The 19,366-nt window shown below is 52.3% G+C and overlaps 10 protein-coding genes and 1 pseudogene across 10 annotated transcripts, besides 21 other annotated features; 10 read left to right on the forward strand and 1 right to left on the reverse strand.

Moving 5' to 3' along the window:
* Window positions 1-93: 93 nt before the first annotated feature.
* Window positions 94-113: a microsatellite.
* A 10-nt stretch (window positions 114-123) lies between these two features.
* Window positions 124-224: a microsatellite.
* Window positions 225-517: 293 nt separating this feature from the next.
* Window positions 518-550: a microsatellite.
* A 77-nt stretch (window positions 551-627) lies between these two features.
* Window positions 628-2,298, forward strand: TraAM80_04967 (putative dual specificity protein phosphatase; the record flags this gene model as incomplete). Its single annotated transcript, XM_029381866.1, has 1 exon — window positions 628-2,298. One exon carries the CDS (start codon window positions 628-630, stop codon window positions 2,296-2,298), a length of 1,671 nt encoding a protein of 556 aa, XP_029238328.1.
* A 311-nt stretch (window positions 2,299-2,609) lies between these two features.
* Window positions 2,610-2,826, forward strand: TraAM80_04968 (hypothetical protein; annotated as a pseudogene).
* Window positions 2,827-3,408: 582 nt separating this feature from the next.
* Window positions 3,409-3,449: a microsatellite.
* A 158-nt stretch (window positions 3,450-3,607) lies between these two features.
* TraAM80_04969 (uncharacterized protein) lies at window positions 3,608-3,925 on the reverse strand (the record flags this gene model as incomplete). The annotated part of the gene is made up of 1 exon (XM_029381867.1): window positions 3,608-3,925. One exon carries the CDS (start codon window positions 3,923-3,925, stop codon window positions 3,608-3,610), a length of 318 nt encoding a protein of 105 aa, XP_029238329.1.
* Window positions 3,926-4,522: 597 nt separating this feature from the next.
* Window positions 4,523-4,900, forward strand: TraAM80_04970 (uncharacterized protein; the record flags this gene model as incomplete). Its single annotated transcript, XM_029381868.1, has 1 exon — window positions 4,523-4,900. One exon carries the CDS (start codon window positions 4,523-4,525, stop codon window positions 4,898-4,900), a length of 378 nt encoding a protein of 125 aa, XP_029238330.1.
* A 372-nt stretch (window positions 4,901-5,272) lies between these two features.
* Window positions 5,273-5,305: a microsatellite.
* Window positions 5,306-5,386: 81 nt separating this feature from the next.
* TraAM80_04971 (uncharacterized protein) lies at window positions 5,387-6,463 on the forward strand (the record flags this gene model as incomplete). Its single annotated transcript, XM_029381869.1, has 1 exon — window positions 5,387-6,463. One exon carries the CDS (start codon window positions 5,387-5,389, stop codon window positions 6,461-6,463), a length of 1,077 nt encoding a protein of 358 aa, XP_029238331.1.
* Window positions 6,464-6,795: 332 nt separating this feature from the next.
* TraAM80_04972 (ribosomal protein L36) lies at window positions 6,796-7,140 on the forward strand (the record flags this gene model as incomplete). The annotated part of the gene is made up of 1 exon (XM_029381870.1): window positions 6,796-7,140. One exon carries the CDS (start codon window positions 6,796-6,798, stop codon window positions 7,138-7,140), a length of 345 nt encoding a protein of 114 aa, XP_029238332.1.
* A 72-nt stretch (window positions 7,141-7,212) lies between these two features.
* Window positions 7,213-7,241: a microsatellite.
* A 372-nt stretch (window positions 7,242-7,613) lies between these two features.
* TraAM80_04973 (uncharacterized protein) lies at window positions 7,614-7,961 on the forward strand (the record flags this gene model as incomplete). The annotated part of the gene is made up of 1 exon (XM_029381871.1): window positions 7,614-7,961. The coding sequence occupies one exon, from the start codon at window positions 7,614-7,616 to the stop codon at window positions 7,959-7,961; it is 348 nt and encodes a 115-aa protein (XP_029238333.1).
* A 177-nt stretch (window positions 7,962-8,138) lies between these two features.
* Window positions 8,139-8,194: a sequence feature (GA-rich).
* A 283-nt stretch (window positions 8,195-8,477) lies between these two features.
* Window positions 8,478-8,801, forward strand: TraAM80_04974 (ATPase subunit 9; the record flags this gene model as incomplete). Its single annotated transcript, XM_029381872.1, has 1 exon — window positions 8,478-8,801. One exon carries the CDS (start codon window positions 8,478-8,480, stop codon window positions 8,799-8,801), a length of 324 nt encoding a protein of 107 aa, XP_029238334.1.
* Window positions 8,802-9,087: 286 nt separating this feature from the next.
* Window positions 9,088-9,179: a sequence feature (GA-rich).
* Window positions 9,180-9,331: 152 nt separating this feature from the next.
* Window positions 9,332-9,355: a microsatellite.
* A 469-nt stretch (window positions 9,356-9,824) lies between these two features.
* Window positions 9,825-9,844: a microsatellite.
* A 122-nt stretch (window positions 9,845-9,966) lies between these two features.
* On the forward strand, window positions 9,967-12,444 carry TraAM80_04975 (uncharacterized protein; the record flags this gene model as incomplete). The annotated part of the gene is made up of 1 exon (XM_029381873.1): window positions 9,967-12,444. One exon carries the CDS (start codon window positions 9,967-9,969, stop codon window positions 12,442-12,444), a length of 2,478 nt encoding a protein of 825 aa, XP_029238335.1.
* Window positions 12,445-12,922: 478 nt separating this feature from the next.
* Window positions 12,923-12,952: a microsatellite.
* A 220-nt stretch (window positions 12,953-13,172) lies between these two features.
* Window positions 13,173-14,615, forward strand: TraAM80_04976 (19S proteasome regulatory subunit; the record flags this gene model as incomplete). The annotated part of the gene is made up of 1 exon (XM_029381874.1): window positions 13,173-14,615. The coding sequence occupies one exon, from the start codon at window positions 13,173-13,175 to the stop codon at window positions 14,613-14,615; it is 1,443 nt and encodes a 480-aa protein (XP_029238336.1).
* Window positions 14,616-14,857: 242 nt separating this feature from the next.
* Window positions 14,858-14,878: a microsatellite.
* A 483-nt stretch (window positions 14,879-15,361) lies between these two features.
* Window positions 15,362-15,418: a microsatellite.
* A 195-nt stretch (window positions 15,419-15,613) lies between these two features.
* Window positions 15,614-15,648: a microsatellite.
* A 223-nt stretch (window positions 15,649-15,871) lies between these two features.
* On the forward strand, window positions 15,872-17,587 carry TraAM80_04977 (uncharacterized protein; the record flags this gene model as incomplete). The annotated part of the gene is made up of 1 exon (XM_029381875.1): window positions 15,872-17,587. The coding sequence occupies one exon, from the start codon at window positions 15,872-15,874 to the stop codon at window positions 17,585-17,587; it is 1,716 nt and encodes a 571-aa protein (XP_029238337.1).
* A 94-nt stretch (window positions 17,588-17,681) lies between these two features.
* Window positions 17,682-17,713: a sequence feature (GA-rich).
* Window positions 17,714-18,048: 335 nt separating this feature from the next.
* Window positions 18,049-18,084: a microsatellite.
* Window positions 18,085-18,143: 59 nt separating this feature from the next.
* Window positions 18,144-18,242: a sequence feature (GA-rich).
* A 185-nt stretch (window positions 18,243-18,427) lies between these two features.
* Window positions 18,428-18,493: a microsatellite.
* A 67-nt stretch (window positions 18,494-18,560) lies between these two features.
* Window positions 18,561-18,604: a microsatellite.
* A 244-nt stretch (window positions 18,605-18,848) lies between these two features.
* Window positions 18,849-18,928: a sequence feature (A-rich).
* Window positions 18,929-19,202: 274 nt separating this feature from the next.
* Window positions 19,203-19,230: a microsatellite.
* The last annotated feature ends 136 nt before the right edge of the window (window positions 19,231-19,366 follow it).

The following is a 19,366-nucleotide window of genomic DNA, read 5'->3' on the forward strand; positions in this document are numbered from 1 at the left end:
TATTTGAAGGGTTTCGCCGGCCAAACAAGAACCTTTTGTGTGGCACTGTCTTTTGTAAGAAAAGTTTTGTATTTACCACTACTAGTACTATTAATATATATATATATATATATTAAGGCTCTGTTTTTTTTTCTTTGTTTGTTTGTTTTCTCCTTACTTTTCACTTTTCCTCACTTCATTTTTTTTTTGTTTTTTTGTTTCGTTTCTCTCCTCTCTCTCTTCTTGCGCCATGTCGTCGGCCTAAGGCCGAACTTGAGCACCTGTGCTACCACCCTTACAACAGCAAGTTTTACAGGACTTCTTCCCGCCGGCCACGCACAAAGGAATAGTCCCAGTAGCTGCAAATATATATATATATAAGAAAAAAAAAATAGCGGGGAGAAGTGAGGGGAAAAGGACAGGGGCACAGTCAAGGATATATATCTCAATAGCGAAGGCGAGTTTCACCAAGTTCTTATCATTATAAACGAATAAAAACAAGCAAGCAAAATCACACAGGAAAAAGAATACAATTGCCTTATTCTGTTTCTTTTTTCTTTTTTTTTATTTTGCTGCGTGGGCTCTTCTGGTTGTTATCCTTACTTTGTAGAGGCACATTTGGGTTTTGTAGGGGGCTTGTGGTTGGGCATGCAGGAGTTAATCGCCGTTCGCGTGAAGGATGGCATTTTTGTCGGCAATGTGATCGCCTCGCAGGACCGCGACTTCATCGAGATGAACAAAATCACACACATCATTAACTGCGCTGGTGGGGAGCTACCCGACCTTTTTGTGCACGACGGGGTGAAGTACCTCACCTTCCCGTGGAGGGACACCACAGGCTCCATATGCACCGCCGTGATGTTTGATAGCGCCGACGAGAATATTGAACGCACGGTGCACTTTATAGATGAGGCAATTGAGTCCGGCTACTGTGTGTTGGTGCACAGCCATTTTGGTGTGTCACGCAGCCCAGCGCTGATAGCGGCGTACTTCATCGTAAAATATGGCTGGAAGCTTGATAATGCCCTTGCCTTCCTTGAGATGGCCCACAAAGATATGTGCATCAGACCACATTTCCTGCGGCAGCTGCGTATGTTTGCCAAGCGTAATTGCGTAGATCACGACGTGTTTGACCCGGACGTCGACGACTCTCAGTTTGGATTAGATAATGATCAGTGGATGCTGCGCAACACCTTGCTTAATGGACTAACCTTTGAGATGCAGGGACGTAATAGCTTGTACAAGTTTTGTACAAGCAAAGTAGAATTTGGAACTTCGATGAAACCCAGTGACGCGGGCATAAAAGCAAAGGGAAGAAAGGGCAAACGCATTGTGTTCATCGACACAAAGCAAGGAACGCACGTGGACTCAGAAGATGGTGCACCTGTTGTGAATGTACAGTCGTTGCAGCAGCTCGACTCAAGCAACCACTTTCTTGGGTTTCACGGTTCCGTGTCTTTGCGTAGCTGGCACAGCCGCAGCGGTATCATGAGCCGCAGCATTTCTCCCTGCACCCGCCGTGTAGAGTCTGACCCACGCACCAATCCACGCGGTCGACAGGAACTGACTGTTCGCTCGGAGTCAAAAATGGGCCGCAGCGCCTCCGGGTTGGATGGTCCTAGTTTGTCGTTGACGGCGCGTACGGCAACTGGGTGCTCCACGTTGGAGGGAGGCGCTCATGCAGGGGCAGAGACTCGCCACATTGCACTACCCAGTACGATTCACCCTCCGGGACGATCACCCTTCGCGACGCTTACCTCCAGTCACAAATACCGTAAAGGCTCTCCACTTCCGGCGCCTACGCATGATGCTAAGCCGACTCGTCCTGCCCAACGCCCCTCATCTGCGACGGTAGCCGATAATAATTTTTCTAGGTTGCGAGTTGCGTCTAACCTGGGAGCCCCACGGGTGGCTCGCACCTCTTTGATGCGTACCGGTAGTCCAACGTCACTTGGCGGAAGCGTCTCCTCTGTCGCCTCTGCACCTTCAGCTCGGGCGTCGAGCTACAAAAACATTGCTCCGCATCGATCACAGCCTAGTCGTGGGGTCGTGTCTGCATGGGATGCCAATAAGACGGGCGAGCCACCATCCGTGGTGCAGCGATCTTCGCTCCGAAACGGTCCACAAGGTTCCCGCCGCGGTTCTCCTGTAGGCCGGCCAAACTACGCAAGTGTGCGGGTCGCCTCTTCTAGTGGGGTTGCATTAGAATCGCACGCCAACCGTAACGTAAACGGAGGAAGTAACGCTACGAAAATTGGAGGAAGTGTAATCGTGAGGCGCCACTCACCGGTGGTGGCCTCGTCTGTCAGACGCCTTTAGATGTATCTAGTTTTACATTTTACTTGCTTTTATTTAATACCGTATTGTGCTCACTCTTCGTCTTGAGTGTGTGGATTCTCTGAGAGCAGCCGTAATGGTATTATTTTTACTGTGACGAAATCCGCAATGAAACGACGGAAAGGGAGCTGTGGAAAGGGGAGGAAAGCAAAAAGAAAGCCAGTGAAACAAGACCACCAAGGTGGAAAATTGAAAGGAGTGAAATAATTAGATGTTTTTACCATTATTATTATTTGCGCCTATTGTGTCTCCTCTTATTATGCATTTGGGCGTGTCATGATGCAGTGGTGTTTTTTTTTGTTTTCTTTCCTTATTGCTCACCTGTGCCCAGCTATCTACTCACCTACCCTTTGCATATTGGATGCATCCCCTTTCTTTGTGTGCGACGTCATGCGTCTTGCTTCTCTCCCAGCAGTAGAGCAAGAGTCATGCGTCTGGGGTGTGTGGGCGGAACTGAGACAACAACAGACACCGTGAGTGTCGCCGCATGGTTTGAGGAGAGGAAGGGTTAGGGGGCTTCCTCGTTGTTGTATTGACGCAGGGCCAGGTGAAGAGTAAAGGATCAAAAAGCAAAGGAAAGCGTAAATAACGCAGAGGTGCAGTGTGAGGAAGAAAAAGGGTGAGGCAGCAACCGGTGTACACCGGGTCGCCCGCCACTCCCTCCTGCTGCTCCTCTTCTTTCTCCGTGAACAGTGGGAGTGTGGAGGCTTCGGCATGCGAGGCTGGGGGGTGACAGGGGTTGGAGGACGAATTTTTATTTGGCCTTCAGTCGAGACGTAACTTTTCACAGGAAACGAAGAAGTCATAATAAATTGAAACAGAAGAAAAAGAAGGCAACGTGGAGATTGGAGCAACAACGTATGTGGCCAACTAACTGAGCGTGTGCTCTGGGAGATGACAGCGAAAAAGTGGGGCGACACTCAAACAAGAGACACCGTTAACTCCCTCTTCACTACCTCTAAGAAACAAACAAAAAAGGTAAACTAGGGCGGCATGGAAGGAGCAGACGTATAAGGGTTCCTATAGAGAGAGTATGTGTATATGGCAGTGGGGTTGATAAAGCCCACCGTCTGCAGGAAGCCGTTGTACATGTTATTGTTTGTTTTTTATCTATCTTTTTTTTTTTGTTTTTTGAGATGACATTTTCTCCTTTGCTTTCTCTGTGCCGCTGTGTGTAAGCCATCATCATTGCTGCCTTCTGTGTACCAGCACCGACCGCCCTTGGGTTTGGGATGGATGGACGCCTCTTTCTTCCCTTCCTTTTCTTGTCACCTTTTTTTCTTTTTCTTTCCTACTGTTTTTCTCGTCTTTTTTCGCGATATATGTATTTACGACCACTACTCTTGTTAGCGTCCAAGCGCTTCGGCTCACTAAAGCCATAAATAATGTCGAAGGGACACGTTGTCTTTGACGACGAGGGAGAAATTTTTGAGGACGATCCGACGGTGGGCCGCGGCGTCCCAAGGGACAAGGCGGGGAAGATAGAGTGGAAGCCACTCGCACCCACAGCACAGACAGAGGCACTGAAGGCGGTTGTAGAGGCCGCGTTGGCCAAACTTCCCAAATCGGCGTGACATGGTGCAAGAAACGAAAGGTGGCTGCTGGCCATGATGACGGGGCACGGTGAGTGCAGGTGTTGCTGTTGGCGGCAAGGCAGAAGTGGAAGTCGCTCTGTTGTTTCAATGCCTGTTGAGCGCTCTACTGCATCCTGTATTTCTTTGCTTCACTGAGGCAGCGCAGCATCTTGAATGTATCATTATTACCGTTGTTATTTTCTGTATTTTCGTCATTCCCCCCTTCTTGCGTGCTTTCGTATTCTCTAACTTTGGGTTGAACGCAACGCAACGCGGTGGGGCGCTGGCGCGCTCCCTTCGGCATCTCACATATATACCTAATTAATCAGACACCGTTGACTTCCCTGTGGGAGGTGACGCGTTTTAGGAAGCAGGGACTGCAAAAGGTGGGGTCCCACAGTGTCGTACAACGTTAGAAAGCTGAAACTTCTTGTGGATGATCCGAGCGGCACCTTGCGGGATAACCTGACGATCGCCGAGTTTTTCTTTGCCGCCGGGGATGATAGAAAGGTGGAAGAGCTTCGTGGCCTGATGGATACTGAGGTGCACTACGCCAACTTTTGGGGCGTGGTGCGTGGTCCCCATGCCGCCCCCGCCGTGTTTGACAATGAGTGATCCGCATTACGCCTCACATGGCTGTCGCGGGTGACGGTCATCACAGCCAACACCTTCGAGCGATGTGGCTACGTGCACTTTCTGTCGGGTGGTATGGCGTCGGTCCCGAGTGTTGGAGGCTGGATGACACGGTTTACGCAACGCCACGTGCGGGAGTCATTAGTGGTGAGAGACGGGAGGGCCAAATCTCGCGATCTGAGCCTTGCCCTTCATTGAGGAGTAGTATTGACACCGCTATAGACTATGCGGCCGGAGGTGGAGGAAACGATTGTCCTGATATATCTGTCAATGTTTTCCCCCTTGTCTGGTGTTGGTTCAACGACTACCGCCTCTGCAGCGCTTCGGGGCAAACACATCTTGTAGTGCCTGTGGCATGGCTGCCGCCTACTTTGTGAGTTGCGTCGTTGAATTGGTAGCGAAGGCCAACATGCCCGGCAAACATTGTATCGTTTTGGCAGCTGATCACTGTCCAATCGTCACTCTCGCAAAGAGGGCAGGGACAGTGGCTCACGCATTGGTGTGTGCGCTTATCTGTAGGTCTGCTGAGGAGAGTGAGAGGTGATCGGCGTGAAGGTCATTTTTTTTGGTCGCGGCATTGATCATCGTCGGGGTGAAACGGATGTGCGGAACTGGCGTTAAGGCAGTGCTGTCGCCACTACTACGGCGACGACTTGTTGTGCCCGCTTTCTTGGTAGCACTTACGTTCCCTTTTTATTGTGACCTTTTTTTTTTTTCCTATTTCCCTCATTTTCTATTCTTGTCCATCATATTCTTTTTTTTTCTTGTTGTTATTGTTATTGCACCGTGGACGCGTCCGAGGGGAAGGAGGTTGTCGTTGGCAATTCCTCCTCTCTGGGCCTCCCTAACGAGGTCTTTGCGCAATGCGGCATACAAGAAAGCACTTTCGTGTGGAAGGCGGGGATGATCTTCCCGCGGTAGACATGGAGCAGGAGGTGCGGGACGCCACCAGCCGCAACGATGTGTGCACCATTCTTCCACTTACCTCCGAAGGTGTTAAATTGCTTTCCAGGTTTTACCCGCCAGTGAAAAATGCCGCAGACATGGACACGCTTGCGAAGCGGCTTTCAAGAATGGGGAGCCACAATGAATTTGGCTTTTCGCCTCTGTTTTCTCCTCTCCTGGTTGATGCGGCGTGTCAACGGGGTATATTCCCCATGTCGATCTTAGTTGACGCTGACCACTATCTATTCGCTCCCAAATTGCATCATGAGCGGTGCGTGACGCAGCTGCAACCGCCTGTCAAGGGCTTTCCTATGAGCAGTGACGATAAGGAGGGAAAGTTTGTAGTTGAGATGCTGCATGTCTCCAAAAAATATTTATTAGGTCGCAACGAAAGCACTCGCACGAGGTCGTTTGATGTTTTTATCAACCGCAATGAAGATATCGTCCCTGCGCTCTCGCTGATTGTGGCACAGCACGGCGAAAACTGGATGTGCCGCGCCCTTCGTGCCTGCCTTATCCACATGTTCTTCAACAAGGACAGTTATCGCACCAAAATTGTCGTTGTCGCCGTCTGCCGCCATCGCTACCCTTCTGACCCAGGTGAGAATGCAACCAACAGCAACGAACAGGTGTGTAACTTTGCCGAGGGTGACGCGGTAAATGAGGGCGATCTCATATCCACTGAGGTTGGCTTTATTGTTGGGGATATTTACTGCTCCATGACGGGAGCGTACAGTTCAAGCGGATCAGGGACCCTGCAGTTGGCGGTCACCGGAGAGGCGTTGCGCACTGCCGGGTGCAGTGTCTGGGACCTGGGGATGGATATGATGTACAAGCGTAAAATGCTAAACTGTGTGTCTCTGCCACGTAAGCAGTGGCTGGAGTTTGTGCGGGAGCATGTGGCGGATGTGTCGGTTGCGGAAACCATTGAAGGACGCTTGCGGGAGCAATTTAGTGAGGGCGTGGCAGTGCGACCACTGCTTTTACGTACTTGACGTTGATGTTACTTCCCTGTGTTCAAAGAAAACCAAGAGTTAAACTCCGTATTTGCTGTTTTGAGAACCATTCCCTCTTTTCTTTGCTCGCGTTGTCCTGTTGTGTGATGGGCAAGCAGTCATTGCTACTGCTGCAGCTACTGGCGGCGTTGGCGGTGGAATTTGTTATTAGATTGGTGTTTTTCCGATGTATGGATGTTTGCAGGGAATAGTTTCCTGGCCTTCTCCTTTCATACACCACCCTTTTTTTTTTCATATTCTTCTTTTCTTGTGTCGTGCACACACATCTACACTGTATTGTGACACTGAATGCACCTGCGCAAGAGAAGAGCATGCCCGCCGTGAAGAAAGAGGCTCCAAAGGCAGAGGCCCCCGCGCCGCGGACGGGCATCATCGCCGGCTTTAACAAGGGCCACAAGACTACCCGCCGCGCCCGCGCCCCGTCCTCCAACGACCGCTACGCTCTTCCGCACAAGAAGCTGCGCGCGGTGAAGGCGATCATCACGGACCTCGTTGGCCTCTCGCCCATGGAGAAACGCGTGCAGGAGCTGCTGCGCGTTGGCAAGGACAAGCGTGCCCTCAAGTTTTGCAAGAAGCGCCTTGGCAACTTCAAGGCCGCCAAGAAGCGGCGTGCCAAGATGGAGGAGGCCCTCCGCCATCAGACGAAGAAGAAGTGAGGTGAGCGGTGGAAGCGATGCGTTCTTGGCTTCACTTGGCAGAAGTCCGTTTATGCATGTGTGTGCTTACTCTTTTCTTTTTTTGTTTTTATCTTGTTTTTGTCTGCGCGGATGTATTTGACGTCCTGCACTTATTTTCCTCTCGAAGCCGTCCTAGCTGCACTGCTACTGCGACTAGTAACACGTCACTATGGTGTATGGTGGCGTTGGTGCTGCAGCTACAGGTCCCCGCGCTGTTTTTTGTTCAAATTTATGGGTCATTTCTTCGACGGATTTTTTTTTGTTTACAAAAGGATAATTCGCAAAGGAAAAAAAAGGGGGAAAAACAAAGGGGGAAGCCATCAGCAACGAAGAAAGAATAAGAAAACGCTTTGACAGTTAGGTGAGTGGGGCCGTTAGGGAAGAGGCAGTGTGTGCTGCAGGAGGTGACAGGAGTAAAGGGTGTGGGGCGGACCACTTTTCGGACTCACCAGATGACGACACGGGTATCGACAGTGGCAAGTGGGAGGGTGCTGCTTCCACGGGAGTCCCTCACGGAGGCGGAGAAGTGGCGGTACGTCATTGATAATACCCTCAGAGTGGGTGGCTTAGGTTTTCTCAGTGGCACCGCATTTTCGCTCGTTGTGTTTCGCGCCGTCGGGCCACGCATTGTGGTGACGGCGTTTGGCGGTGGTTTCGGCCTTGGCAAGTCGTACGTGGACATGAGGTACGTGTTCGGCCACGACGTGGTTGCGGATGCCGTCTGGACGGCGGAAGTGGTGAATAAGAGAGGTTGCAGTGCGCCCACAGCAAATGAGGGCGAGGATGCCAGCCCCCAATAGAGTGGAGGGCGCTGACGCACATGGTGGGTAGCGCAGCAGCCTTGGGACTAGTGTACAAAACAAATAAGGTGAGGGATGACACACACGCATCCACACACATCTTGGACGCGCACGTTTGTGAGCGTGTATGAGTGAAATTTTTCTCTCTTTCTCTGTGTACGTGGCATGCGTGTGTGTGAGGGAGAGAGAGAGAGGAGGGAGAGAGAGAGAGTAGGAGCGAGCGAGGGAGTGAGTGTGTCTGGTGCTTCCTTTTTTGCTTCTGTTTGCACGTTGTGGATAGCATCCCTGGGATGATGACGGGGCTTTCTTTTTCCTTGCATGGCTTCTTCTCTCGGCTAACGACTGAGGTTCATGAGCTCCAACTCTGCTCTTCCCCACCTCACCGCCTCCACTTGTGTTTTGTTTTTCTTTATCCCCCAAATTAGCTGTTGCGAATTTACTGGGGAAAAAAAAACGGAAAGGTCACGGTTTCTTACACACAATCACAGATATATTTACTAAAAGAAACTTGAAAATATGATGCGCCGTCTCGCTCTTCAGCCTGTCGCGCGCCGCGTGGCCGTTGCGGTTCCCTCGTCTACGTCACTGGTGGTGCGTAGGGCGTCGACCGTAGCCATTTCTGTGCAGGGTCTGCACTACGTCGGCACCGGCCTTGCCGCCATCGCACTCGCAGGTGTTGGCCTCGGCATTGGTACCATTTTTGGCAACCTGCTTGTCGCCTGCGCGCGGCAGCCGAACTTGACGAAGATGCTGTTCAACTACGCCATTCTTGGATTTGCCCTGACGGAGGCTATCGGTCTGTTTGCCCTCATGCTTGCCTTCCTGATGCTATTCTCGTAGAGTAGATGGGGGACCCCCGCGTGCACGCGTGTGGGTGATGAATGCATAGGGATAAGAACGATATATATAAATGCATGTGATCACACGTGTGTCGTGGAGCCGCAGCGTGGGCAGAATGCGTGGATAGGGTGAGAGCGAGCTTCACGGTCACATTGTTGCGGATGAAGCAAAGATGGCTAGAGAAAGGAAACATTAGTACAATACAAGACAACGAAGGAAATATCAAGGGAGTGGGGTAGTGAGGGGGAAAATAATATATACATAAGGCGGCGCCAGATCCGGTATGAGAAGAAGAGGAAGAAGAGAGGCGGAGGAGGAGGCGGTGGCGTGGAAGCGGGCAAGCAGGGCAAAGAGTAAAGGAAACGAAGGGAAAGGCAGTGAGAGTGAGCCGGGGGCTGTTGGAACCCGCCAGTCGTTGTGTGCGTGTGTGTGAGGGCAGGTGGGTGTGGACACTGCTGAGCAGTGCCAGCCGGAAGGAGCAGGAGGAGAATCGAAGCCGCGGCGATCGAAAAGAGACGAGACACGAGGCAAAAAAAAACAACAACAACAACGACGTGAGTTGCTGTCGGGTGGGTGACTTTCCTTTTATTTCTGGCGGTTTGACGTCTCCCTTTGTATTCGTTCCACTAACTTTTTTTTTTTTTCTTGTCAAGTTTGCTGCTCTGCGCTGCCACATGCCCCTTCGTTTCCACCACATGTGGGATGGCGAGTGACTGGTCGAACTTAGGAATGAGAGGAGGAACGAATATTGACGACGTGATTTCGATTATTATTTTTTTTATGTTTGGTTTCGTCTTCCTCCCCGCCTTCGTTTATTGCCGCATGCGTCTATTTCTTTTTCTTCCGGGAAGGTGGTGAACTTGGCAATGTCACTCTTTCTCTTTCTTTCTCGTTTGCCTTCTTCCTCATTGTTACTTGCATGCATAGCCTCGTCTCTCCCCCTTCTCCTGTCACCCTGTTAATTTGCTGCGTACGCCTCTCTGTGTGGTAGCGCAAAGGTAGGAGGCAAGGAAGGAAGAAGCTACACACACACACGCACACACCCCGTTTTGTAACTCCCGCTGCTCTTGAAGACGGAGAGTCGCACACTTTTTGGAATTTGCTGCGTTGTGTTCGTTTTTGCTGGGTCTGGGAAGCGGCACACAAGCGAGGCGCGGTCTGTTGAATGTCCCTCGTGCAATTGTCACCCACCGGCCGCGTGGCCTGCGGAGGGTCGTTTCTGGACATGTACGGAAGGCGCCCGCCGGCGACGATTCAGGCAGTTCATCCCACCGGTGCTGCGCAGCCACCGCCGCTGATGTCATGGAGCGCCTTCCCAACGTCTAAAAAGATGAGCGGGCGGAACGCCGCGGACGCTGACGCAAGTGCAAATCCGGCTGGAGAGCACGTGGCACTTGTTTTCCCGCACGTTGCAGACACCTCCTCGCACGCGTTATTCTTCTCTGTGGGCGTCTTCCGCTGCGACACGTGGGCGCTGCAGTGGGCTGTCCGCGCGGACGCATTAGGCGACGGACGACGCGTGTGTGATGTGTGTTGCCTGAGTGCGCATACCGTCGCCTTTATTGTTGAGGGCGGTAGCACGCAGAGAGGCAGGAGGGAGCTTTACGTTGCGTCCAAGGCGGATGTTCCTCGTGTGGCAAAGCGAGAGAATCGTCAGTGGCGCTCCTTCCTGGCAGGCGCCCACCTTGTCGGGACAACGTTCGAAGGCGAAGGCTTCTGCAGCCTTCAGGCCCTCTCAGCGACGTCGTGTCTGCTTCTGACGGGTGCTGGTCGACTTATTCGTGTCACGGTGGCGTTTGATCCGCAGGTTGAGGTCACCTCGGAGGAGGTGTTTGTCGATGAGCGTCTGACGGCGGCGCGGAACAGCAGCATCAGCAGTTTGGTGCTCTCCAGTGCAATAACGACGGAAACGGGGGGTGCAAACTGTCACGCGGCTGTGTTTGCGGCGGGCAGCTCCACATGCTATGTCATGAAGCTTATGGACAAGAATGCGGCAATGACGGCGAGCAGGCCACAACCTATTTCACTGCCTGCAGGGGCGACGGTGGAGCGGGCCGAGTTTGCTGGTCCACACATTCTCTCCCTGACGCTCTCTTTTAATAAAAGGACAACCTTTGCACTTCAGATTGCGTGTCTTGTGCCTTCGCAGTCATCCACAGCCTCGTCATCCTCATCACCGTCTGAGAGCCCTTTCAATTGTATTCCCTTTGAGCCATTGCGGATGGCGGCGCAACAGGTGCCGCTGGCAACGATGTATTGTGCGGAAAAAGAGACACATGTTGTGCTTGTGAGGCGCCCTCATCGTGGGACCGATGCTGGCGGACACCACGACACGGCCACGAACAGCATCGTGAGCAGCAGCGAGTCCTCGTGGTGGAGTTGTCTGGAGTATGCAGAGCTGCCGTTGCAGGAGGGGCCATATCCGGAGGAGGTATTCCGGAACGCAACATGGCGTTCCCTTCCGGAGCCGTGCAGCACCGCCCTTCCCACTGTCGCGCCGGCGGGGGCGCTGGGTTCGGACGATAATGACGGTGATAACGAGGATGACATCAACAACAATGACGGCAGCCATGAGAATACTGCCGCCGACTTCCAGAGGGGGTTGGCCTTGCTTACCCATTCTTCATCTGGGGGGCAGTGGGAGCCCATCCGTCTGCACTACGCGTTAGCAGCGTCGCTTTCGCAGCAAAAAGCAACAAGGGAAAACAACAGCGGCGGCAGCAGCAATGTTGTTGTGAATGTACTGGCTATTGAGACCGCGCCCTTTGTGCATACGCGGCTGGTGAAACAGTGGCATAATGCCACGCGAGGCTTGAAGTATTTGCTGGACGGGGCGAATAACACCGTGGGGGGTCTCGCACCATTTGCCGTCACTTGGAACCCGCGGCACCTCCGACGAGCGCTTCGGCTGTTCAGCCAAGAAGGCCTTCGGCTGCTCTTCAGCCACGTCGCTGGCGCCCTCCGCGTCTCCACGCAACCAAGCGAGGTGGCACATCTCTTCTACGGAACGGCGGTCACCGCTGTTACGGACGTGGCGCTGCACATCATCACACTTGCTCGTCAGGTGGGCGCGCTTCTCTCGCCTGAGGACGTGGCGGTCACTGCGTTGCTGCTGCGGGCCTCACGGGCGACGGGCCACTTGATAGTAAACCACACCGCACGTGGGCGGCTTCTGCTTGAGAGCGTCGTGCGCAGTCGACTGGCTAACCATGTGCTTGGCGCTGAGGCAACAAATCACAGGACGGCGTATAGCAGCGGCGACCCCACTGCGAACGAAGAGGTAAATGCAGCGGAGGCCGAATTTCTTAACGCGCCAGCGGAGTTGCGGGTGGAGCGTGCGCTGCGCACCAAATATGCCCCCAATACATGGACGCAGCATTTATTGTGGAGGCACAACGAGCACAGTGCGGTTGTGAGGGAGGCCTTGCGTCACCTCCAGGCCGTTGCCCCCCTGCGACAACAGGACGCTAGCCGCAGCGATGGGGAAGGGGAAGGGGCACACCTCCTGCAGAGTGAGGAGGTGACTGCAGCGCCTCCTTTGGTGCCGGATTGGATGCTGCGGGGACAGCAAGCGCACGCGAATGCTGCCTTCACGGAGTACGAGTCCGCCCTGGTACACCCCGCCGCCGCCGCCGCCCGCTGAACGCACTCATTAGGGCACGGAGGAAACGTAGCGGCCTCCTCCCCGCTCAAGGGCAACTAAAGGCAAAAGCAAAACAAGGCGAGAGCATAAAAAGGGAGAAAGGAGAGGAAACGAAAGAAAAAAAAACGTTGAGGACCGCTCAAAAGTTCCCTCCCACTTTGCCTTGACAGAGGGCTACGCGAGGCGCCCCAAACTGCTGCGCCTCCCACTATACAGGGACCCTTTCAAACTTCTTCCGTTTAAAAGCACGCACGCACTCATGAAAAAAAGAAAAAATCCCCAGCGGATGTCATTTAAGTTTAAATAATCGAAAAAAGAAAAACAACGACAAATGAGACTTATTTGCATGGGCATGTGCACTTGTTCGTGGTGTGCGTGAGGCACCGCACCCGCTTCTTTTTGCATCCACTATGGGGGAACCTTCTCTGCCTTGTTTCGCCTCTTCTGCTTTCTTGAAGGATCCCCAGTGACTCTGTTTGCACGCAACGAGAAGCAAGCAAGCAATCAAATCACAACAAAAATAGGAGAGTAGAGTAGGATAATAGGTGAGTGAGCCGAGGCAGAACACCGGCTTACGCAAACACCTTGCGGGAAGGAAACCGGTGCAACGAGGAAGAAACAGAACATCAACAGCATCACAGAGGCGGCCAACAGGTAGATACACACAGACTTATTTGTCATATAATATATACACACAGAGACGTTTACCCTGAGAAGAAGCAGAAGGCATGGCAGACGTAGATGAGTGGAGAGGGGCCAGCTTTAAAAAAGTGGAGGACCATAGCGAAGCAGCCACAGCCCTCCTTGAGAGGGTCAATGCCACCACTATCCCTGTGCTCCTGCGTAGCACCAACAAGGGCCTAAACGAACTTGTTGATGAGCTACTAGCTCTTGAGAAGATTGCTCGTCTCGGTGGGGATGCGATTTCCACCCAGCGGCTCGCGGTGGAGGTGATCCGCGTGTATCGCGTGCAAGGTGATTATGCCAAGATGTTGGATGTGCTTGAGATACTCATGCGGAAGCGTGGGCAGACGAAGCTGACGCAAAGCGCAATGATTGCGGAGTGTGCGGTGATGCTGACCGACGGCTCGCTGTCGAAGGAGCGCCGCAGGGAGGTGCTTGAGCGGGTTGTACACCTGACAGACAGCAAGATTCACGTGGAGCTCGAGCACGTACGCTTTGCCATTGATCTCGCAAAACTCATGGAAAGCGAGGGACAGAAGCGTGCGGCGTGTGACTTGCTGAGGGGTCTACATGTTGAAACTATCACCAACATGCCACGTGTAGAAAAGCTTGAGGCGCTCAATCGGCTTATTCGGCTCTGCCTGGAGTTGGAGGACTACGAGCATACACCGCTTGTCTCACGGCGTATCAATCACCGAGCGTTGGCGCGTCCAGAATCACAAGACGCCAAGTTGACTTATTTTGCACTCATGCGCCGGTACTATACACAGCGTCAGTCATACTTCAACGTGGCGCGTTGCTGGTATGAGACGTACCTCACAGAGACCGCGGAGGCCGCCAAACTCGCTGCTCTCAGCAGCATGGCGGTGAACTATCTTATTGCCGAGCACGCCACCCCAAAGGCGTTGGAGGATCTTGCGGAATGCACCGCCTTTTCACCTGCCACGAAGTTTGCCGAGCGCAATGCCGCCATTCAGGGCATCACCACGGCGCTGCAGAAGCAGCTGGAGGATATCCCGCAACTGCAGTACTTGCTGCAGCGGTTTACCAGCATTGAGCTTATCCGCGAGAAGGTTACCAATGAAGTGGAGACGCTTTGCGAAAATCACCCGGAACTTGCGGGTCACGAGGACCGTCAGCTGCTACTGCGAAGCCGCTGTAGCGAGCACGACCTGCTCGTCGTCTCTCGCTTCTACCGTCGTCTGCGCCTAGACCGCCTCGCCCAGCTGGTTGGCCTTACCCCGGAACACACGGAGGAGTTCCTCATGATGATGGTGGCTTCCAAGACTCTCTACGCGAAGATGGACCGCGTGGACGGTCTGGTGGTCTTTGAAGCGAAAAAAAACGCGACGGAAGTCATCAACGGCTGGAACGAGGCGGTGGAGCGCAGTGTTGCGCTCCTGGACAAGGCCTCACACCTCATCGTGAAGGAGCGGATGCTGCACAATATATCTGCCGCACAGGCGCAGCAGGCTGTGATGTTGTAGTGGTTTGTGTATGTGGAGAAGGACGATGGAGTTGTGTATGGGTGTGTGCGGAAACACTCGCGTGTGTTGGCTACCTCCTTCCCCTTCTCTCCAAACGCAGTCACGCAAGCAGGTAAAAGACAAGTAGCGGGGTGGGTGATGTACGGAAGGCGGTTTCACGAAAGATGCGCAATGGAGGAAACAAAGGGAGAAGAAGAAAAAAGAACGACAAGCGACGAGAAGAGAAGAAACAAACAAGGAAGCATACACACACACACACACACGTACCTAGAAAAGAAAAACTTAAAAAAAAACAACTGAGAACACTAACAAGTGAGGGAGCGGAAGGGGGGTCCACAGTCGCGTCTCCGCTGCTCGTCTTATGTAAGTGGCGAAGGAAGGGGCGGTACACCGCAGCGATTTGTGTCTTTTCTTTTCATGGTGTATCCCCGCAGGCTTGCTTTCCCCCCTATGCGTGTGTGCGTGTGTAGTGCTCCCGTGCATGTGTGGCATGCGCCTTGCTGCGGCCAACCGCCACGCGGGAGGAAAAAAGGGGCGAGTGGGAGGGCGGAGCCGACGCCAACCCGCACGTATTGCCCCACCCTCGACGTCGCTCTCTTTCTCCCTCCCATACGCAGTGTGAATCACCACCGCTCTTGACTCATGCCAGTTTGCTTGCAAAGTAGCAGCATCAATAAAACCCATATAACTCAATGAACACGCAAATAACGTGTTTGCCTCGCACCCCTTTTTTTTTCTCCTCATGACTTTCTTTCCCTCTTCGCACTCGGTGCGTCTCTCTCTCTCTCACACACTTTCTTTCTTTGTGTATATGTGTGCCGTAGGGGCTATAGCGACAGCCTGAACAAATCAAAAAGAAAAGAAAAAGAGACACATTAAAGAAAAACAACAACAGAAAAGGACGAAAAGGGCCGCATAAAATAAAACATACAAGGCACAACAGGCTTTGACCCTCGCGGGTGGGGATACGCGGAGTTGTCATCAAACCGGCGACGGTAGCCGGAGGCAGGAGACACGAGGGAGGAAGAGAAGGAAAAGGCGGCAGTGGAGAACGAGAGAGAGAAAAAGTAATAAAAACATATATCGGCAGCAACATTTTTTCCCTCCACGTGCACAGGAGCATCCATTACAGAAGAGAGGCGGGAAGCGGAGCACCGACAGCAGCAGCAGCGGGAGGCAAATAGAAACAGGAGACCCAGCAAGGGAACAACAACATAACGAAAAACAAAAACAAAATAATAAGGAGAGATATCACTATGCCCGAGTTAAGTTACGGGCCTTCCATTGTCAGTGAGCCACGAGCAGCATGGAACACCACCGACGATGGCCAAGGCACTGTCCTGCACGCCAGCAACAACAATAGCGGCAGCAGTGTTTTTTTGCCCAACTCAACGAGCAGCTCAGCCAAGGCGTCCATTCAAGGCGGCCCCTTGGAGAGCAACTATACCAGCAACAATATCGTCATGAACAGCGGCGGCAATGACGATGGGGAGGTGCATGTGCGCAAGGATCCTGCTGAGCCGACTACTGAGGATGATAAATGGATTTGGGTGCTTGATCCGCTCACGCGCAAGCTGCGCGTGCCACTCTCGCAGCTTGTACCCACTCAAGCCACAGCGACCACAGGGACTGTGCCTTCCCTTTGCATCTCATTTTTGGAGGGGCGTTGTCGTCACCAGTGGTGCAGGCAGGCGCATGTACTTCCCTGCGCCATCCCGCAGCTACGCCATGAGGCGCTACATGCGCCGACGTGCTGTCGATTGCACGACGATCCAAACGACACATCTGTCCTGACAAGTCGTTTTAAGTACATTCGCGTTGTGAACAACAACGGCAACAGTAACTCCACGAGTGGGGACAATGACAATGACGCAAGCGACTTGATTCCTACAAAACGTGTGGCTCAAACGGTGGGGCTGCTGCGCTTTATGGCACACAGTGTGCCTCCGCCAAAGAAGCGGCACAATTCCCAACCGTTCTCAAAAGAAGAAGGCAACACCCGGCCAGTAGATGCCGGGGACACTGCGGGGGAAACAGATACAAACACTGGCAAACCCACAGCCAACGATACCGACGATCGAGAGTTAGTCTTGGATCTTCCTGCTAAACTTATCTGTCGTCTGCATCTTTCTCATCGTTGCCGCTACTTAGAGGACTGCAATAACATACACATCTGCCGCGAGTGTGAGCTGCGGCTTCAGCCCCCGTCACATATAATGGCGGTGTTGTCCACTGTGACTCCTGCAACACGCACCATCACGGTTGGTGACACATGCTACGCCACGACGCAGCTCGCTGTGGGTGAGGTCACGGACGGGGAATTTCGTGCCATCTGCGAACAGCAGCGACATGCCGTTTTGCCGCAGTCTTGGAGTGAATCCCAGAGTGTGGCTCCGCACAAGAGCCCATTGATCTGTGGCGGCAGTGCGGCGTCATCGCTTGTAGGCGGCAGTGCGTCATCACCGATGTTTGCTGCAGGGAAAATAACAGCGGAGAGCAAAGTTACTAACAACACCAATGCCACAAACAGCGCCGCAAACAGCTGCCGTATGCTTTTTCCTGGAATCGCAGCAAACGGGCAGAGTGGCGCGGACTCGCCTATTGCTGCAGGTGCCCTTCTTCAAGGGGGGCAGTCACACGCAATTTTGCAGCCTGTGACACGCGCGCTGCGCATCTACGACGTGCGTTTTAAGGCCAACCAAACCAACGCATCCAACAACATCCTGGGCGGCTCCAGCACCAATGCTGTCAAAAACAACATGGGCGGCTGCGGTGCGAAAAACCACGGCAATAGCAGCGGTGGTGGCAACAACAACAACAACAACAACAACAACAACAGTGGAGCCGTGGTCAAGCATAATGGCAGTGGCGGCAACGGTGGTGTGCGGGGCGCGGGCGGCAACGGCAGTCATTACCCTCACGGCCACCATCATGCTGGCAGGCACGCGGCAGTGAAGGGCACAATTAGTTAGCGAGTGTGTAAGTGGAGATCTGCACCGGTGATACGGGGAATGCGGCCGTGCGCAGCGAACGGCCACGACGAATGAGGACGTGAGACAAACAAACAAAGAAAAACAAAAGGGAAAGGAGAAGGACAAATGCAATTCAATGGATTCCAACAAGTACTGCTGAGAAACGAAACAGAGAGAGAGAGATACGAGAACAACTTCACGATAAATAGAAGCAAAAATTGGCGCGGCAACATCCATTGCCACCTCTACTGGTTTCTGCCGTTCAGTGTGCTTCTGTGTGTGTGTGAGAGAAGAAAAGGTTTTATGAGTTGCCAGGCGACGAGTTCGTGTGGAAGGGGCGGGAGTGATGGTTGGCGACGCCCAATCAATTGAAGTAATGAGGAAGGAAACAAGAAGGGGAGTGAGGGGAAAAGCAAATACGTGCCATCAAGACAGGTGGTATTTCCCTTCACGATTAACCGCAAAACAAAACAAAAAAAACAATAGCAACAACAAAAGTGCAAGAGAAAAGACAAATCCAGTGACGAGGCAATAAAAACAAAGTGGACCACGCTTAAGAGAGACGCACACATACACAGAGAGAGAGAGAGAGAACGCACGATTGAGGCAAAGTGATGAGGACGAGTAAAGCAAAAGAGAGAGAGAGAGAGAGGAGGTGTGTGTGGTGGATGTGTACGACGTACATATGTCTGGGTGACCAAAGGAGCCCTGTGCATGTGTGCATGTGTGTTTCTGGCCCTTTTCCCCATTTTTTTTTTCTTCCTTCTGTTCTCATTATTATTATTATGTCCTTTTTTCTCTCTATTTTCCCACCCCCTCCCTTTTTAAAAAAAAAAACTAATATATATATATATATCTCGCCGTGTACACAAGTATACATAGATGTGTATATATACATGCATACATGTGTGAGTTGTACGATTTGTGTGAGAGCGGTACCTTCACCACCGCTCTGTTAGCAGTCATTTTCGTATTCCTTCCTTCCTTCCTTCCTTCTCCCCCCTCCTCTTTCCCTCCACTCTTTTAAGATATATATATCTTTCTAAGCCTCTCCCTTTTTACAGTTTTTTTTTCCTCGTTTTGTTCGTTTGCGGTTCTCTCTTTTACTTTCTCTCCCCCTCCTTATCTTTACGCTCGTGTGTGGTTGCCCGCTACGGAGGCACAACCGTCCTTCTTGCTCTCTACTTCCTTATGTCTGTTACCGTTGTCTTCCCACGGCGCGACGCGCACGTTCGGTGCGGGCGGCTGCGAAAGACGAAGAAAACGTGACGAAAAAAACGAAAACGGAACGACACAACACGAAACGAAAACAAAAAAATGGGAATTAAACAAGACGACACGCGCACATACGCGGCGAGGGAGGTAAAGAAAGGAATAAAGAAGGAGAGCAAAAGAAGGACGGAATAAAAAGCAAAAAGGTAAAACTGAGGGAGACGGGGGCAGAAAGTGAGTGGCTTAGGGATTAATACTGGGAGTGGGGATCCAGAGCGCAATTTGACTGAGGAGGGGAGGGGGGGGGGGGTGGATTGGGACTCTGCGTATTTATGAGGGAAGGAGAGAGAGAGCAGCGTGGTGGCTCACACAGTGGCTGCCTACCCGAAGTGGAGGCAAACAAAAAAATAATAATAATAAAAATAATGATAGAAAAATCAACAAAACGGAAGATGAATCATAGCAATGCGAAATGTGTTTGCGCACACCACCTCCTCCACCTTCTTTTTTCTTCTTTTGGGCTTCATCCATTTTTTTTTTTTTTTGAGTTTCTGTAATTTTTATTTG

This window comes from Trypanosoma rangeli (genome assembly GCF_003719475.1).
Source record: "Trypanosoma rangeli strain AM80 chromosome Unknown Tra_15.4_contig_00153, whole genome shotgun sequence".
NCBI classification, from domain to species: Eukaryota; Euglenozoa; class Kinetoplastea; order Trypanosomatida; family Trypanosomatidae; genus Trypanosoma; species Trypanosoma rangeli.